Source organism: Hypanus sabinus, chromosome 15 (genome assembly GCF_030144855.1).
Source record: "Hypanus sabinus isolate sHypSab1 chromosome 15, sHypSab1.hap1, whole genome shotgun sequence".
Lineage (NCBI taxonomy): Eukaryota > Metazoa > Chordata > Chondrichthyes > Myliobatiformes > Dasyatidae > Hypanus > Hypanus sabinus.
The window spans coordinates 47,749,145-47,762,559 of record NC_082720.1 but is presented as its reverse complement, the minus strand read 5'-3'; the positions used below and the strand labels follow the sequence as shown (position 1 = coordinate 47,762,559).

General features: G+C 43.0%; 1 protein-coding gene across 2 annotated transcripts in view; it reads right to left on the bottom strand.

Moving 5' to 3' along the window:
* Positions 1–13,415, bottom strand: part of LOC132405482 (A disintegrin and metalloproteinase with thrombospondin motifs 2-like) — a 274,937-nt gene that overhangs the window by 23,448 nt on the left and 238,074 nt on the right. For both annotated transcript variants that reach the window (XM_059990318.1, XM_059990319.1), the window contains one exon: positions 2,411–2,544. In XM_059990318.1, the coding sequence (XP_059846301.1) occupies positions 2,411–2,544 (134 nt within the window). The remainder of the gene's footprint in view (positions 1–2,410; positions 2,545–13,415) is intronic.

Here is a 13,415-nt window from a genome sequence, read left to right as displayed (position 1 = left end):
CCTTTGACTCCATAGATGTGCTCAATTCGTTGGGTTCTGCCGGCCGTTTGTTTTTGCCTCAGATTCCAGAATTTGAAGTCTCCTGTATAATAATCCAACATTATGAGGGGACGCTAGCGACATCATTGTGTGTTATTTATCTGTGGAATTAAGTCCAAATTGGTATCAAAAAGACAAAGAATTTCACAAGTATAGCATGAGTGAAATCCTCCATTGACAAAATCTGAAAGAGTTCTTTTATCACCTATTTAAAAAGAGGTAGCTTGAAATGATGCAGATGTGCTGGAAAGATTTGTAATTTAACTGTAGCAGTACTAAGTGAATAGGTTTCTGTGGGACTAAGGATTTGCAGTCTGTCAGATAGAGAAGATCAATTTGTTTGATTGGATAAAGGAAAACTGAAATTTAAACTCATTAATGGAGCGAATAACAATAGAATGAAATTTGCTTGGCTTTACTGGAACTACAAGCCCACTTACATTTGTAAAGTGCTGGTTATGATGTTAAAATGGAGAAATAATAGAATTATATAGTATTGTTCTCATCTTCTGCCACCTTTGAATTCCTTTCTCAACTCCCACAGGAATTGAGAGGTTGAAATGGTTTTGTGTGCATTCTGCCTTTTTTTAATCTGTAACATTGCACAAAACATAGTTTCCTAGTAAACTGTGTAAAACAGGTATGACGCAAAGAAAAGTCTAACGTATATTTAATGACTATAATAACGTTCCAACAACCTGTTCTGCAGCTTTGCAGAAATCCCAATGATTCAGCAACTGATGTCTACACACTCTTCCAATTTACTAGGGCACTGGTTACCCACTCTCTCTCTCACTCAGCTGGACTTTAGACCCTGCATTCCCTTTCAACTGTCTGGGGCCTGACTTTCTCCATTTGAATACTTCATCCAAACTCTTCCCTAGAAGTTATCAGAGGGCCACTGCCAACAGCCCAGTATTGATTTATTTTTTGAGGTGTGAGCTGGCTATTGAGGTGTGACAGGTACCATTTGCTCACTAGCACGTATGTAGAACAGTTCTAAAGCCAACTTCACGATCATCTCTGGCCTCTCTCAGCACTTCAAACTAAATTCATAATGTCTGGAATTTGGCGGAGAAACAATGTTGCAGATGAAAAGATGGTTCACATCTTTTGACTTTTGAGTTTGATCTATTTGATTGTTAACAGATCAAACTCAGTGTTTGAAAAATCTTTTATGGCTTGTTGGTCAACTGTTGTCTGGATTTGAGAGTTACTAGAATGATTTTACTTCTCTCTTTATTAATTAAAGATGATGTGGCTTCTCTCACATTTCTCTTTAAAGTCAGTAAACTCCACTTCCTTCATCTGTTCTTCGGTAACTTTTAGTTACAGCTGCAAAGTAGCTGACAAGATGTTGAATATACCTGATTCTATGTGAAGTATACACTCCAGGCACTGAAAATCTACTAACCCCATGTCCCAAGTCAGACTTTAAACTGACCAAATTAATTTGTTTTTCTCCACTGAAAATGGCTAAATAGTGCCTCTCTTTAAATGGAGATGGCGTAAATGGTGAGGACTGACCACTTAATGGATGTAAGGATTCGTCTCTGGTTGTACTTATTTTTTAAAAAACAATAGAACTGAACAATGTACAAAGTTGATTATAACTAACAGGCAACAATCATTGATCTCAGCCCAACTTAAGCTAGAATTTCTCTGTGCAGCAGTGCTTGCTGCAGACACAGCCCTTGCTATACGGAAAATAACATCTGAGTGCTGAGAAAGGGGAGTAACTCTCTCCCTATCATATTTCTGACAGTTTAAGGTGGGGTCAGTGGTTAAAATTCCACCTACAATGCTTTACTTTTGACAATCAACCCTGTATTTTGCTTCAAGAATTCCAGCAGCTTAGTGAAATATATAATTCAAACAGAAAGCTGATGTATCTATTATGGAGCAGAATAAAAATCCCATAAAGACTAAAATCTGTAACAAATAGTAACTGTTGATACCTTTTAAACTGTAATAGGTGTTGACCTTGTCTCTGATCTGTACCAAAGGCAAAATTCTTTTTAGCTTAGGAAGATGTCAGATTTTTCTTCATCTCTCCGTACATAATGAGTTCCAGTTACTAGTTGTGCATTATGCTCTGGACAGCATAACTTTGACCATATACAGAATAAATCCATTAGGAATTTTCATGTGCTTCCTTGCTTGTGGCAACAATATGTTCAAGAAATAAAACGCAACTGCCCAAAATAATTATCTTCAGCCTTATCAGTGTTATGAAGCTATGATATTAGGGAATGAAATTTTTGGTGAATTTTGCTGAAACAGATGGATTGCATATTTAACACAAATCCCAGAATAGTTTTCCGACTTCTATTATTTAATTCTACTTTAATGCAAAGTTTGGATCACTCACCACACAAGCACCTCGAACGCAAATGTCATAATGATTACTGTAGGAACAGCGAGTTCCATCGCGCACCATTTTCTTCATGTAGACAACTTCCCGAGTTTCTTTTGATTCACAGGTGAGGAAGCACCTCTGTTCAGCTGTTGGGAAATAATTATCATTTTATATTTAATTTATCTTTACTGCAATTTTTATCTTCTTTTGTTACTACAAGCACATCTTAGTTGGATGACAAATTAATTCCTATTTGGACTGTTTTTTCATACGATGATCAGGAACAATCAAATACTTCATTGTCAGAATACTTCGCTCAGAACTAAGATGGCAGACAAAATTTCTCAAAAGATATGAAAATAGAGGACAAAATATTCAGATCTGTGAATCCCATTTATTCGATACTATTTTGGCTCCAAAGTAGTGGCAACATGTGGCCACATTTGTAGAGTGAGTTCACTGTATCTTACAGGTGTTTGCACATATTACTGCGAGTAGCAGATCATGGCATCAGTCATTGTGCAGTGCTGATCTGAAGCCAGCATTTCTATTTCCAAATTCAGTATTCCAATTAATTGTTGTTCCTGAATATGAGTGTGGCAGCAATAAGGAGCCTCTACCAATGAGGTCAAAAGGACTGATTTTTAGCCAGTTGTTGATCGAGTTGGATTTGTTAGTGCTTCATTTCTCTAAGCATCTAAACTTATTTTTCTCAAAAGTTCTTTAAAGTTGTATTCTATGGTGAGTGGTGGCAGGCATAGAAAAACTTTATGCTACCTTTGTGGTCGTTGCAGAAACCAGTTGCTCCCAGACATTCATGGATTGGTTGGGATACATTTTTGAATATAGCAAAGCTGAAGAGGGAAGTGTGCTGAGTGAGGACTGGGATACACAGAGCCTGTATCTACTCAGAGTATCCATGGAACAATTCTCTCTCAAACTCAGTGGGGCGTGGTTGGGAGACGTCTGCATTTCAGGAAGGAAGGATGTTCTGGAATCTAATGCCCTTCCTCCACCGCCTCTGAGACGTTCCGGCTAGCTTTAATATCACTGACCTCATACAGTTTTGCCTACTGAGCTGAGCTGCAGTCACTGAACAACATGAATAGCAACATAAACACAAGAAAATCTGCAGCTGCTGGAAACATAGAAACACAGAAAATAGGTGGAGGAGTAGGCCATTTGGCCCTTCGAGCCTGCACCGCCATTCAGTATGATCGTGGCTGATCATCCAACTCAGAACCCTGTACCTGCTTTCTCTCCGTACCCCCTGATCCCTTTAGCCACAAGGGCCATATCTAACTTCCTCTTAAATATAGCCATTGAACCAACTGCAACTGTTTCCTGTAGCAGAGAATTCCACAGATTCACCACGCTCTGTGTGAAGAAGTTTTTCCTCATCTCGGTCCTAAAAGGCTACCTTTTATCCTTAAACTGTGACCCCTCGTTCTGGACTTCCCCAACATCGGAAACAATCTTCCTGCATCTAGCCTGTCCAATCCCTTTAGAATTTTATACGTTTCAAGAAGATCCCCCCTCAATCTTCTAAATTCCAGTGAGTATAAGCCTAGTCGATCCAGTCTTTCTTCATATGAAAGTCCTGCCATCCCTGGAATCAATCTGGTGAACCTTCTCTGTACTCCCTCTATGGCAAGAATGTCTTTCCTCAGATTAGGGGACCAAAACTGCACACAATACTCTAGGTGCGGCCTCACCAAGGCCTTGTACTACTGCAGTAGAACCTCCCTGCTCCTGTACTCAAATCCTTTTGCTATGAATGCCAATATACCATTTGCCTTTTTCACCGCCTGCTGTACCTGCATGCCCACCTTCAATGACTGGTGTACAATGACACCCAGGTCTCAGTTGCATCTCCGCTTTTCCTAATCAGCCACCATTCAGATAATAATCTGTTTTCCTGTTCTTGCAACCAAAGTGGATAATCTCACATTTATCCACATTAAATTGCATCTGCCATGAATTTGCCCACTCACCTAACCTATCCAAGTCACCCTGCATCCTCTTAGCATCCTCCTCACAGCTAACACCGCCGCCCAGCTTTGTGTCATCCGCAAACTTGCAGATGCTGCATTTAATTCCCTCGTCTAAATCGTTAATATATATTGTAAACAACTGGGGTCGCAGCACTGAGCCTTGCGGTACTCCACTAGTCACTGCCTGCCATTCTGAAAAGGTCCCGTTTACTCCCACTCTTTGCTTCCTGTCTGCCAACCAATTCTCTATCCACATCAATACTATATCCCCAATACCGTGTGCTTTAAGTTTGCACACTAATCTCCTGTGTGGGACCTCGTCAAAAGCTTTTTGAAAATCTAAATATACCACATCCACTGGTTCTCCCCTATCCACTCTACTAGTTACATCTTCAAAACATTCTGTAAGATTCGTCAAACATGATTTTCCTTTCACAAATCCATGCTGACTTTGTCCGATGATTTCACCAGAAATCCAGAGCAATACACACAAAATGCTGGAGAAACTCAACAGGCAGCATCTGGGAAAATTAATAAACAGTTTATGATTTGGATCCTTCCTTGGAACAGAACAGCACCAGTTGCACACTTCAATCATTATTTAGCATGCAGAAGGAAGTTGCAATGCTACCAGATGCAACAGCTGATAGTTAATTCTGTATTGTGATCTTCATGTTGATCTTCTAGCCTGCCTATCCCACTTGAGCTCACATAAAAATGAGGGAAATAGGCATCAGGATTTATCAAGTCAAATCTACCAAGGCTTGAACTTCCTTGAAACTGCAGGAGGCCTTCTGCCTGTCCCGCAGACTCTACTCTGACCTCATAAAATCCCACATCCCAGACATACTTCTGGCAGGCTTCCAGCAGCATTTCCCAACCCCTAGGTCGCTGCCTCTGCACGGGCAGAAAAGAAACAGCTTAAGCTCCTCCTGCAGTATTGCATAGCTGGCTTTGTTGGCAGAAGAAATGTTGCTTTAAAGTGATTATAAATCCCTTGTGTTCTTTTATACAATTAACCTGCCCTTTTGTTTCAGGATCCTTCTGCCTCCGCTTCCTTGCTGCTGCTGCATATAATGGTGGTAAGGCTTCGATAACAAGAAACACATATCCTCTATTAAACCTATAACTTTCAAATGCCCACAAATGTCTGCAGTCTCTGTTGTCATTTCAATTTAACATCCCAGATGCCCAAGAGCGAAAACAGAGCATAGAGCAATCCATGTCCATTTTCCTCAGGAAAGTGGAGTTGTGCCAGTGACTTTATTGTGAAGAATCAACTCTGGCTATCCCGACTGAAATGTACAGTATTTTAATGGTGGGCTGAACTGGCTTACATTTTCAGCAGATGGCATCTATTATGAGCCTGGAACCTCTGCATGGGCAGAGAATGCCATTCCACTGTTACTTTTTCCTGAGCCTAGTTGGGGCAGAACCTGAAGTACTTCAGTCTTACCGCCTCCATTGGAAGTTCTAGCATTCCTGTGGATGAACCAATGTAACCAGAAATGAGCATACTATAGTGTCATATAAAGTGAAAATGATGTCAGTCATCTGATAGCAATGGAGGTACCAGGTATATAGGGTGGTTAAGAACACATGTGGCATGCTTGCCTGCATTAGTCAAGGGTTTGAGTTCAAAAGTCAGTATGTTGCAGCTTTATAAAGCTCGAGTTAGGCTGCATCTGAAGAATTGCACACAGTTCTGATCACCCCATTATAGGATGGATGTTGAGGATTTGGAGAGGGTGCATAGGAGTTTTAACAGGGTATTAGAGGGCAAGTGCTATAACGAGAGGTTGGACAAACATTGGATGCTTTCCCTGGAGCGGCAGAGGCTGAGGGGAGATCTGATAGAGGTTTGTAAGATTATGAGAGGCGTAGACAGAGTACACAGACAATATCTTTTTCCAAGGGTTGAAATGTCTAATACCAGAGGCATGCATTGAAAGTGGAGTGGGGTAATTTCAAAGGAGATGTGAGGAGTAAGTACTTTTTTTACACAGAGAGTGGTAAGTACCTGGGATTCATTGCCTGGGGTGGCAGAAGAGACAGAAACATTAGAGAATTTTAAAGATGTTTAGATAGGCACATAAATAGGAGGAAAATGAAAGGATATGGCAGAAGAGATTAGTTTAGTTAGCCATTCAATTACTAATTTAATTGACATGTCATAACATTGAGAGTCAAAACACCTGTTCCAGGTTCTAAGATTGATAAGTGTGCGAAGTGTCCGTTCAGCAGCACTGGTGCAACAGTGTTAAAAGTTACTACTACAGTTTCACACTGGGAAGTTCATTGTGAATCTAAAAGAGGGAGTTTTCTTTTGAAATCTGGAGCTGTTGCCCACATTCAAAAGATGGTATCTCAATACCGTTCATTCTTGTATTACTCCATTACAGATAGTGATATGAGTGAGCAGTAGGGTAGCTGGGGGAGGTTTCACCCTCCTGTAAAATTAATGCAAGTAAGCCCCTACAATTGTTTAAACATACATACACTAGCTCCCTGGAGTGAAATATGCTTTCCACTGGCTTATGTTGCCCTTATTTACTCCTCAGACACTCAAGAATTACATCCACCATAGGGTACAGCCCTATGTACCACCAGGCAAAGCCTGCAGTGAGCTTCATCTATACCTAACTGTGGGCCACCCACAGGTCTTCCAGTGAAAGCAGAAAGGGACAAAGACCTTCAGGATGAGAAAGTGACAATTCTTACAGAAACATCAGGGCCATAATATTGCTTGCCATTGAAAATGTGGACAAGTTCCAAGGTCACTTGGGTATAAGACAAAAGAACAGAATTATGCCATTCATCCCATTGAGTGTTCCACCATTTCATTATAGCTGATTTATTATTCCTCACAAACCCAATTTACTTTCTTCTCCCATGTTTGATGCCCTGACTAATCAAGAACATGTCAACCACTGATTTAAATATACTCAATCACTTGACCTCCATGGCTGACAGTGGCAATTAATTCCACATACTCACCAAACTCTGGCTAAAGAAATTCCTTCTCATCTCTGTTCTAAATGGACATCCCTCTATTCTGAGGCTGTGCCCTCTGGTCCTAGACTCACCCACTATAGGAAACATCCCCTCTGTCAAGGCCTTGCAATATTCAATAGGTTTCAATGAGATCCCCCTCATTCTTCTAAACTCCAATGAGTACAGGCCCAGAACCATCAAACACAGCTCATGTTGATCCTTTCATTCCCAGTTCATTCTCGTGAACATTCTCTAGACCTTCTCCAATGCTAGCACATCTTTTCTTAGATAAGGAGGCCAAAACTGCTCACAATACTCCAAGTGCAGACTGACCAATGCCTTATAAAGCCTCAGCATCACATCCTTGCTCTTATATTCTAGTCCTCTCAAAATGAATGCTAACATTACGTTTCCCATCCTTACCATTGACTCAACCTACAAGTTAACCTTTAGGGAAACCTGCACAAGGATGCCCAAGACCTTTTGTACCTGATTTTTGAATTTTCTCACTGTTCAGAATATTGTCTATGCCTTTATTCCTTCCACCAAAGTGCAGGACCACACACTTCCCTGCACTATAGTCCATCTGCCATTTCTTTGCCCTTTCTCCCGATCTGTCTAAATCCTGTAGATTACTTGCCTTCTCAAAACCACCTGCCCTCCACCCATATATGTCAGCAAACTTGCCCACAAAGCCATCAATTCCAACATCAAAATTGTTGACATATAATGTGAAAAGAAGTGGTCCCAATACCAACCCCTGCAGAACACCACTAGTCACCAGCAAATCTTCTATACATGCTACTATCTTTCCTGTAATACCACGGGCTCCTATCATGTTAACCAGCCTCATGTGCGGCACCTTGTTAAAGGCCTTCTGAAAATTCCAGTAAACAACACCTATTGACTCTACTTTCTCCATCCTGCCTGTTATTTCCTCAAAGAATTACAAAAGATCTGTCAAGCCAAACTTCCCCTTAAGGGGACCATGTAGTCTTTGGCCTAATTTATCATGTGCCTCCATGTATCCTGAAACCTCATCCTTAAAAATAACCTCCCAAACACTGAAGTCAGGCTAACTGGCCTATCCTGTACTTTCCTTTCTTCTGCCCTCCTCCCTTCTCAAAGAATAGAGTGATGTTTGCAGTTTTCCAGTCCTCTGGAACAAATCCAGAATCTACAGATTCTGGAAAGATCATTATTGATGATCTCCTGGCACAATTAGGGATTGGTTGGTATGGCTGTTGTAGGCATCACTGAGTCATGGTTGAAAGAAGGCTTAACATGAAAGGATATACTTTGTATCAAAAGGACAGGCAGGAAGGCATAAGTGGTGGTATGTATCCATTAGTAAGAGGTTGAATTACATCTTTAGAAAGAGGTGACATAGGGTCAGAGAATGTCAAATCTTTGTGCATGGAGTTAAAAAACTGCAAGGGTAAAAAATACATTATGGGAATCACATATAGGCCTCCAAATAGGAGTTAAGATATGGGTTGAGATTGCAAAGGGACCTAGAAAGGGCATATAATAAGAGTAGTGTCATAATTGTAATGAGGGACTTCAGTATGCAAGAGGATTTGAAAAATCAGGTTGGTATCAGACCTCAAGAGAGGGAATTTTTTGAATGCCTATGAGATGGCTTTTTAGAGCAGCTTGTGCTTGAGCCTGCTTGGGCAAAGGCCATCTTAGACTGGGTGCTGTGTGATAACCCAGATTTTATTAGAGAGCTTAAGGTAAAGGAATCCATAGGAGACAGTGATTGAATTCATGCTGCAATTTGAGAGGGAGAAGCCCAAGTCACATGTATCTGTATTGCAATGGAATAAAGGGAATTACAGAGGCATGAGAGAGGAGCTTGCCCAGGCGAATTGGAGGAGGATGCTGGTGGGGATGACGGCAGAGCAGAGATGGATGAAGTTTCTGGGAATAGTTCACAAGGAGCAGGGTAGATATGTTCCACAGAAGAAGTAGTTTTCAAATGGCATGGGCTGGCAACTATGGCTGACAAGGGAGCTAAGGACTCCATAAAAGCCAAGGAAAGGGCTTAAAACATAGCAAAGGTGAGTGGGAAGTTGCATAATTGGGAAGCTTTTAAAATCCAACAAAAAGTAACTAAAAAAGCTATCAGAAGAGAAAAGATGAAATATGAGGGCCAATTAGCCAATAATATAAAGAAGAACAAGAATAGCCCTTAACTCGGCAGTGGAGTTATCGGGGCACCATCTTTTGACAGTATTTCTGTAGCAAGCTATTCTTGTTTTTAACGAGGCAGAGTTGCTAGCTCGACGCTCAACTCGACTTGGATCTGAACTCGAGAACCTCCGCTCCAGAGTCTGGCGCCAGTATTCGGGACCAATAATATAAAGCAGGGTACTAAACATTTTTTCACTTATATAAAGAGTAAAGGGAGGCGGAAGTTGCTATTGGACCACAGGAAAACGATGCTGGTGAGGTAGTAGTGGGTGACAAAGAAATGGCAGATGAACTTATTAAGTACTTTGCATCAATCTTTACTGTGAAGACACTAGCAGTGTGCCAGAGGTTCGTGAGCATCAGGGAACAGGAGTGAGTGCCATTGCTATTACATAGGAAAGAGTGCTAAGCAAACTCAAAGATCTGAAGGTGGATAAGTCACCTGGGCTAGATGGACCACATCCCAGAGTGAGGTTTCTGAAGAGATAATGATGCATTGGTCATAATATTTCAAGAATCACTTGACTCTGGCATGGTCCTGGAGGACTGGAAGATTGTCAATGTCACTCCACTCTTTAAGAAGGGAAACTATAGGCCAGTTAGCCTAACCTCAGTGGTTGGGAAAGCATTAGAGTCTATTATTAAGGACGAGATTTCAGGGAACTTGGAGTCCAATGATAAGCTAAGTCAAAGTCAGCATCGTTTCTGTAAACGGAAATCTTACCTGCCAAATCTGTTGAAGTTCTACAAGAAGTAGCTAGCAGGGTGGGCAAAGGAGAGGAAGTGGATGTCATTTACTTGTATCTTCAGAAGGCATTTGATAAGGTTGCACGCATGAGGCTGCTTAACAAAATAAAATCCTATGGTGTTACAGGAAAGATACTGGACGCAGGAGGCAGCACGTGGGAATAAAGGGGGTCTTTTCTGGTTAGCTGCCAATGACTAGTGGTGTTCCTCAGGGGTCAGTTTTCACAGTGTTTGTCAGTGTTCTGGATAATGGAATTGATGGCTTTGTGGCAAAGTTTGTGGATGACACAAAGATAGGTGGAGGGGTAGGTAGTGCTGAGGAAGCTATGCGATTGCAGCAGGACTTAGACAAATTGGAAGAATGGGCAAAAAAGTGGCAATGGAATACTGTGCTGGGAAATGTATGATAATGTATTTTGGTAAAAGGAACAGTAGTGCAGACTGTTATCAAAACGGGGAGAAGGTTCAAATCTCAGAGGTGCAGAGGTACTTAGGAATCCTCGTGCAAGACTCCCAGAAGGTTACTTTACAGGCTGAATCTGTGGTAAAGAAGGCAAATGCAATGTTGGCATTTATTTCAAGAGGAATAGAATATAAAAGCAAGGAGATAATGCTGAGTTTTTTAAAAGGCTAGTCAGGCCGCATTTGGAGTATTGTCAACAGATTCGGGCTCCATATCTCAAAAAGGAAGTGTTGTTTTTGGAGAGAGACCAGAGGAAGTTCACAAAGATGATTCCAGGAATGAAGGGGTTAACACATGAGGAGCGTTTGTCAGCTTTGGGCCTGTACTCACTGGAGTTTAGAAGATAGTGCGTAATCTCATTGAAACCTATTGAATGTTGAAAGGACTAGACAGGGTGGATATGGAGAGGATGCTTCCTATGGTAGGGCACAGCTTCAAAATTGAGGGTTGACTTTTTAGAACAGAGGGAGGGAGGAATTTTTAGCCAGAGAGCAGTGAATCTGTGGGATGCTCCACGACAGACTGTAGTGGAGGCCAAGTTCGTGGGTATATTTAAGGCAGAAGTTGATAGTCTCCTAATCAGTCTGGGCATCTATTATGAAAAGGCAAATGCATGGGGATAAGTGGGATCAGCCATGATGGAATGGCGAAGCAGACTTGATGGGCTGAGTGGCCTCATTCTGCTCCTATGTCTTATGATCGATTGCCTCTACATTCTCTTTCAGCACCCTGGGGTGTAGTCCAACTGGTTCAGGTGAATTCAGATATTTCACCTTCCCAAGCACCTTTTCATTTATAGCAGCATCTACCTTCACTTCTGCCCACTGACCCTCACAATTCTGTTATATTGCTAGAGTATTTCATAGTAAATACTTATCAAGTTCATCCATCATTTTATTTTCCCCCATTACTGCCTCCCTACCTTTTCCAGGAGCCCAATATCCACTCTCATCTCTCTTTTACTCTTTACATACCTGCAGAAACTTCTAGCATCCTCTTTGATGTTTTTGTCTAGCTTACTTTCATATTTAATCTCTTTTCTCTCGTTTCCTTGTGTTGCTTTTTAAAAAAGCGTCCTAGTCCTCTAACGTTTGCTATATTATTTGCTCACCCTTTCGCTTTTATGCTGTCTGTAACTACAGCTGTCAGCCACAGTTGACTCATCCTCCATTTAGAATATTTCTTCAACTTTGGGATGTATCTATCCCATGCCTTCCAAATTGCCCCTGGATATCCTAGTCATTGCTGTTCTAGTAGTGCTCCCTTCCCATCAACTTTGGCCAGCTCCTCTCTCATGCCTCTATAATTCACCTTACTCCATGTAATACTGATACATTTAGCGGTGTGCTACACGCAGCGCTGAAATAACGACACGTAGTCTGTGAGCTGCAGTTGCAAAGAGGTTTATTGAAACTTTGTGGCCTCGCTTTAAAGCCTTCCTGTTCCCGCCCTCCCCGGGCGGGAGTACTGTAGGGGGCGTGTATTCACAGTCCCGTCCCGTGCATGGGCTTTTCCCCATGCTGGTGAAGCAGGCTTGGCGCCCACGCTGCTTTGTGAGCCGGTTCGAGTGTGCTGGGAAGTGGGTTGCCACATAACCCCCCCCCCCAGAACCAGCGATGCACCCCCCCCCCCTAATGTCCTCAGTCCGGGTCGGACTCTGTTTGGGAGGTCTGCCTCTGCGCCACTGTGCCTGAATCTCGACCGACTGCGCCAAGTCCACATGGGCTGGTTTGAGTCGGTCCACCGTGAAAACCTCCTCTTTCCCCCCAATGTCCAGCACAAATGTGGACCTGTTGTTTCTGATCACTGTAAACGGCCCCTTATAGGGCCGCTGTAGCAGTGCCCGATGACCGCCCCATCGTACAAAAACGAACTTACAGTTTTGCAGGTCTTTGGGTACGCAGGTCGGGTTCTGCCCATGCTGTGAAGTGGGTATGGGGGCCAGGTTACTGAGCCTCTCACGTAGTCTGCCCAGGACTGCTGTGGGTTCTTTCTTTTGCCCCCTTGGGGCTGGTATGAACTCCCCGGGGACAACCAGGGGTGCGCCGTACACCAACTTGGCCGACGAGGTGTGCAGATCCTCTTTAGGCACCATGCAGATTCCGAGCAGGACCCTGGGAAGCTCATCCACCCAGTTAGGCCCTTTGAGGCGGGCCATGAGAGCGGACTTCAGGTGACGGTGGAAATGCTCCACTAGTCCGTTTGACTGTGGGTGGTAGGCAGTTGTGTGGTGCAGCTGTGTTCCCAACAGGCTGGCCATAGCTGACCACAGGCTGGAGGTGAACCGGGCACCTCTGTCGGAGGTAATGTGGGTCAATACACCAAAGCGGGACACCCAGGTGGCGATCAGTGCCCCGGTGCAAGATTCGGAGGTGGTGTCGGTGAGCGGGACCGCCTCTGGCCATCTCGTGAACAGGTCTACGATAGTGAGGAGGTGCCGCGCTCCGTGCGACACTGGCAGGGGGCCCACGATATCCACATGAATGTGGTCGAAACACCGGCGGGTGGGGCGGAACTGCTGCAGCAGAGCTTTGGTGTGTTGCTGCACCTTGGCCGTTTGGCAGTGCATGCACATTCTGGCCCATTCACTGACCTGCTTGCAGAGTCCGTGCCAAACGAACCT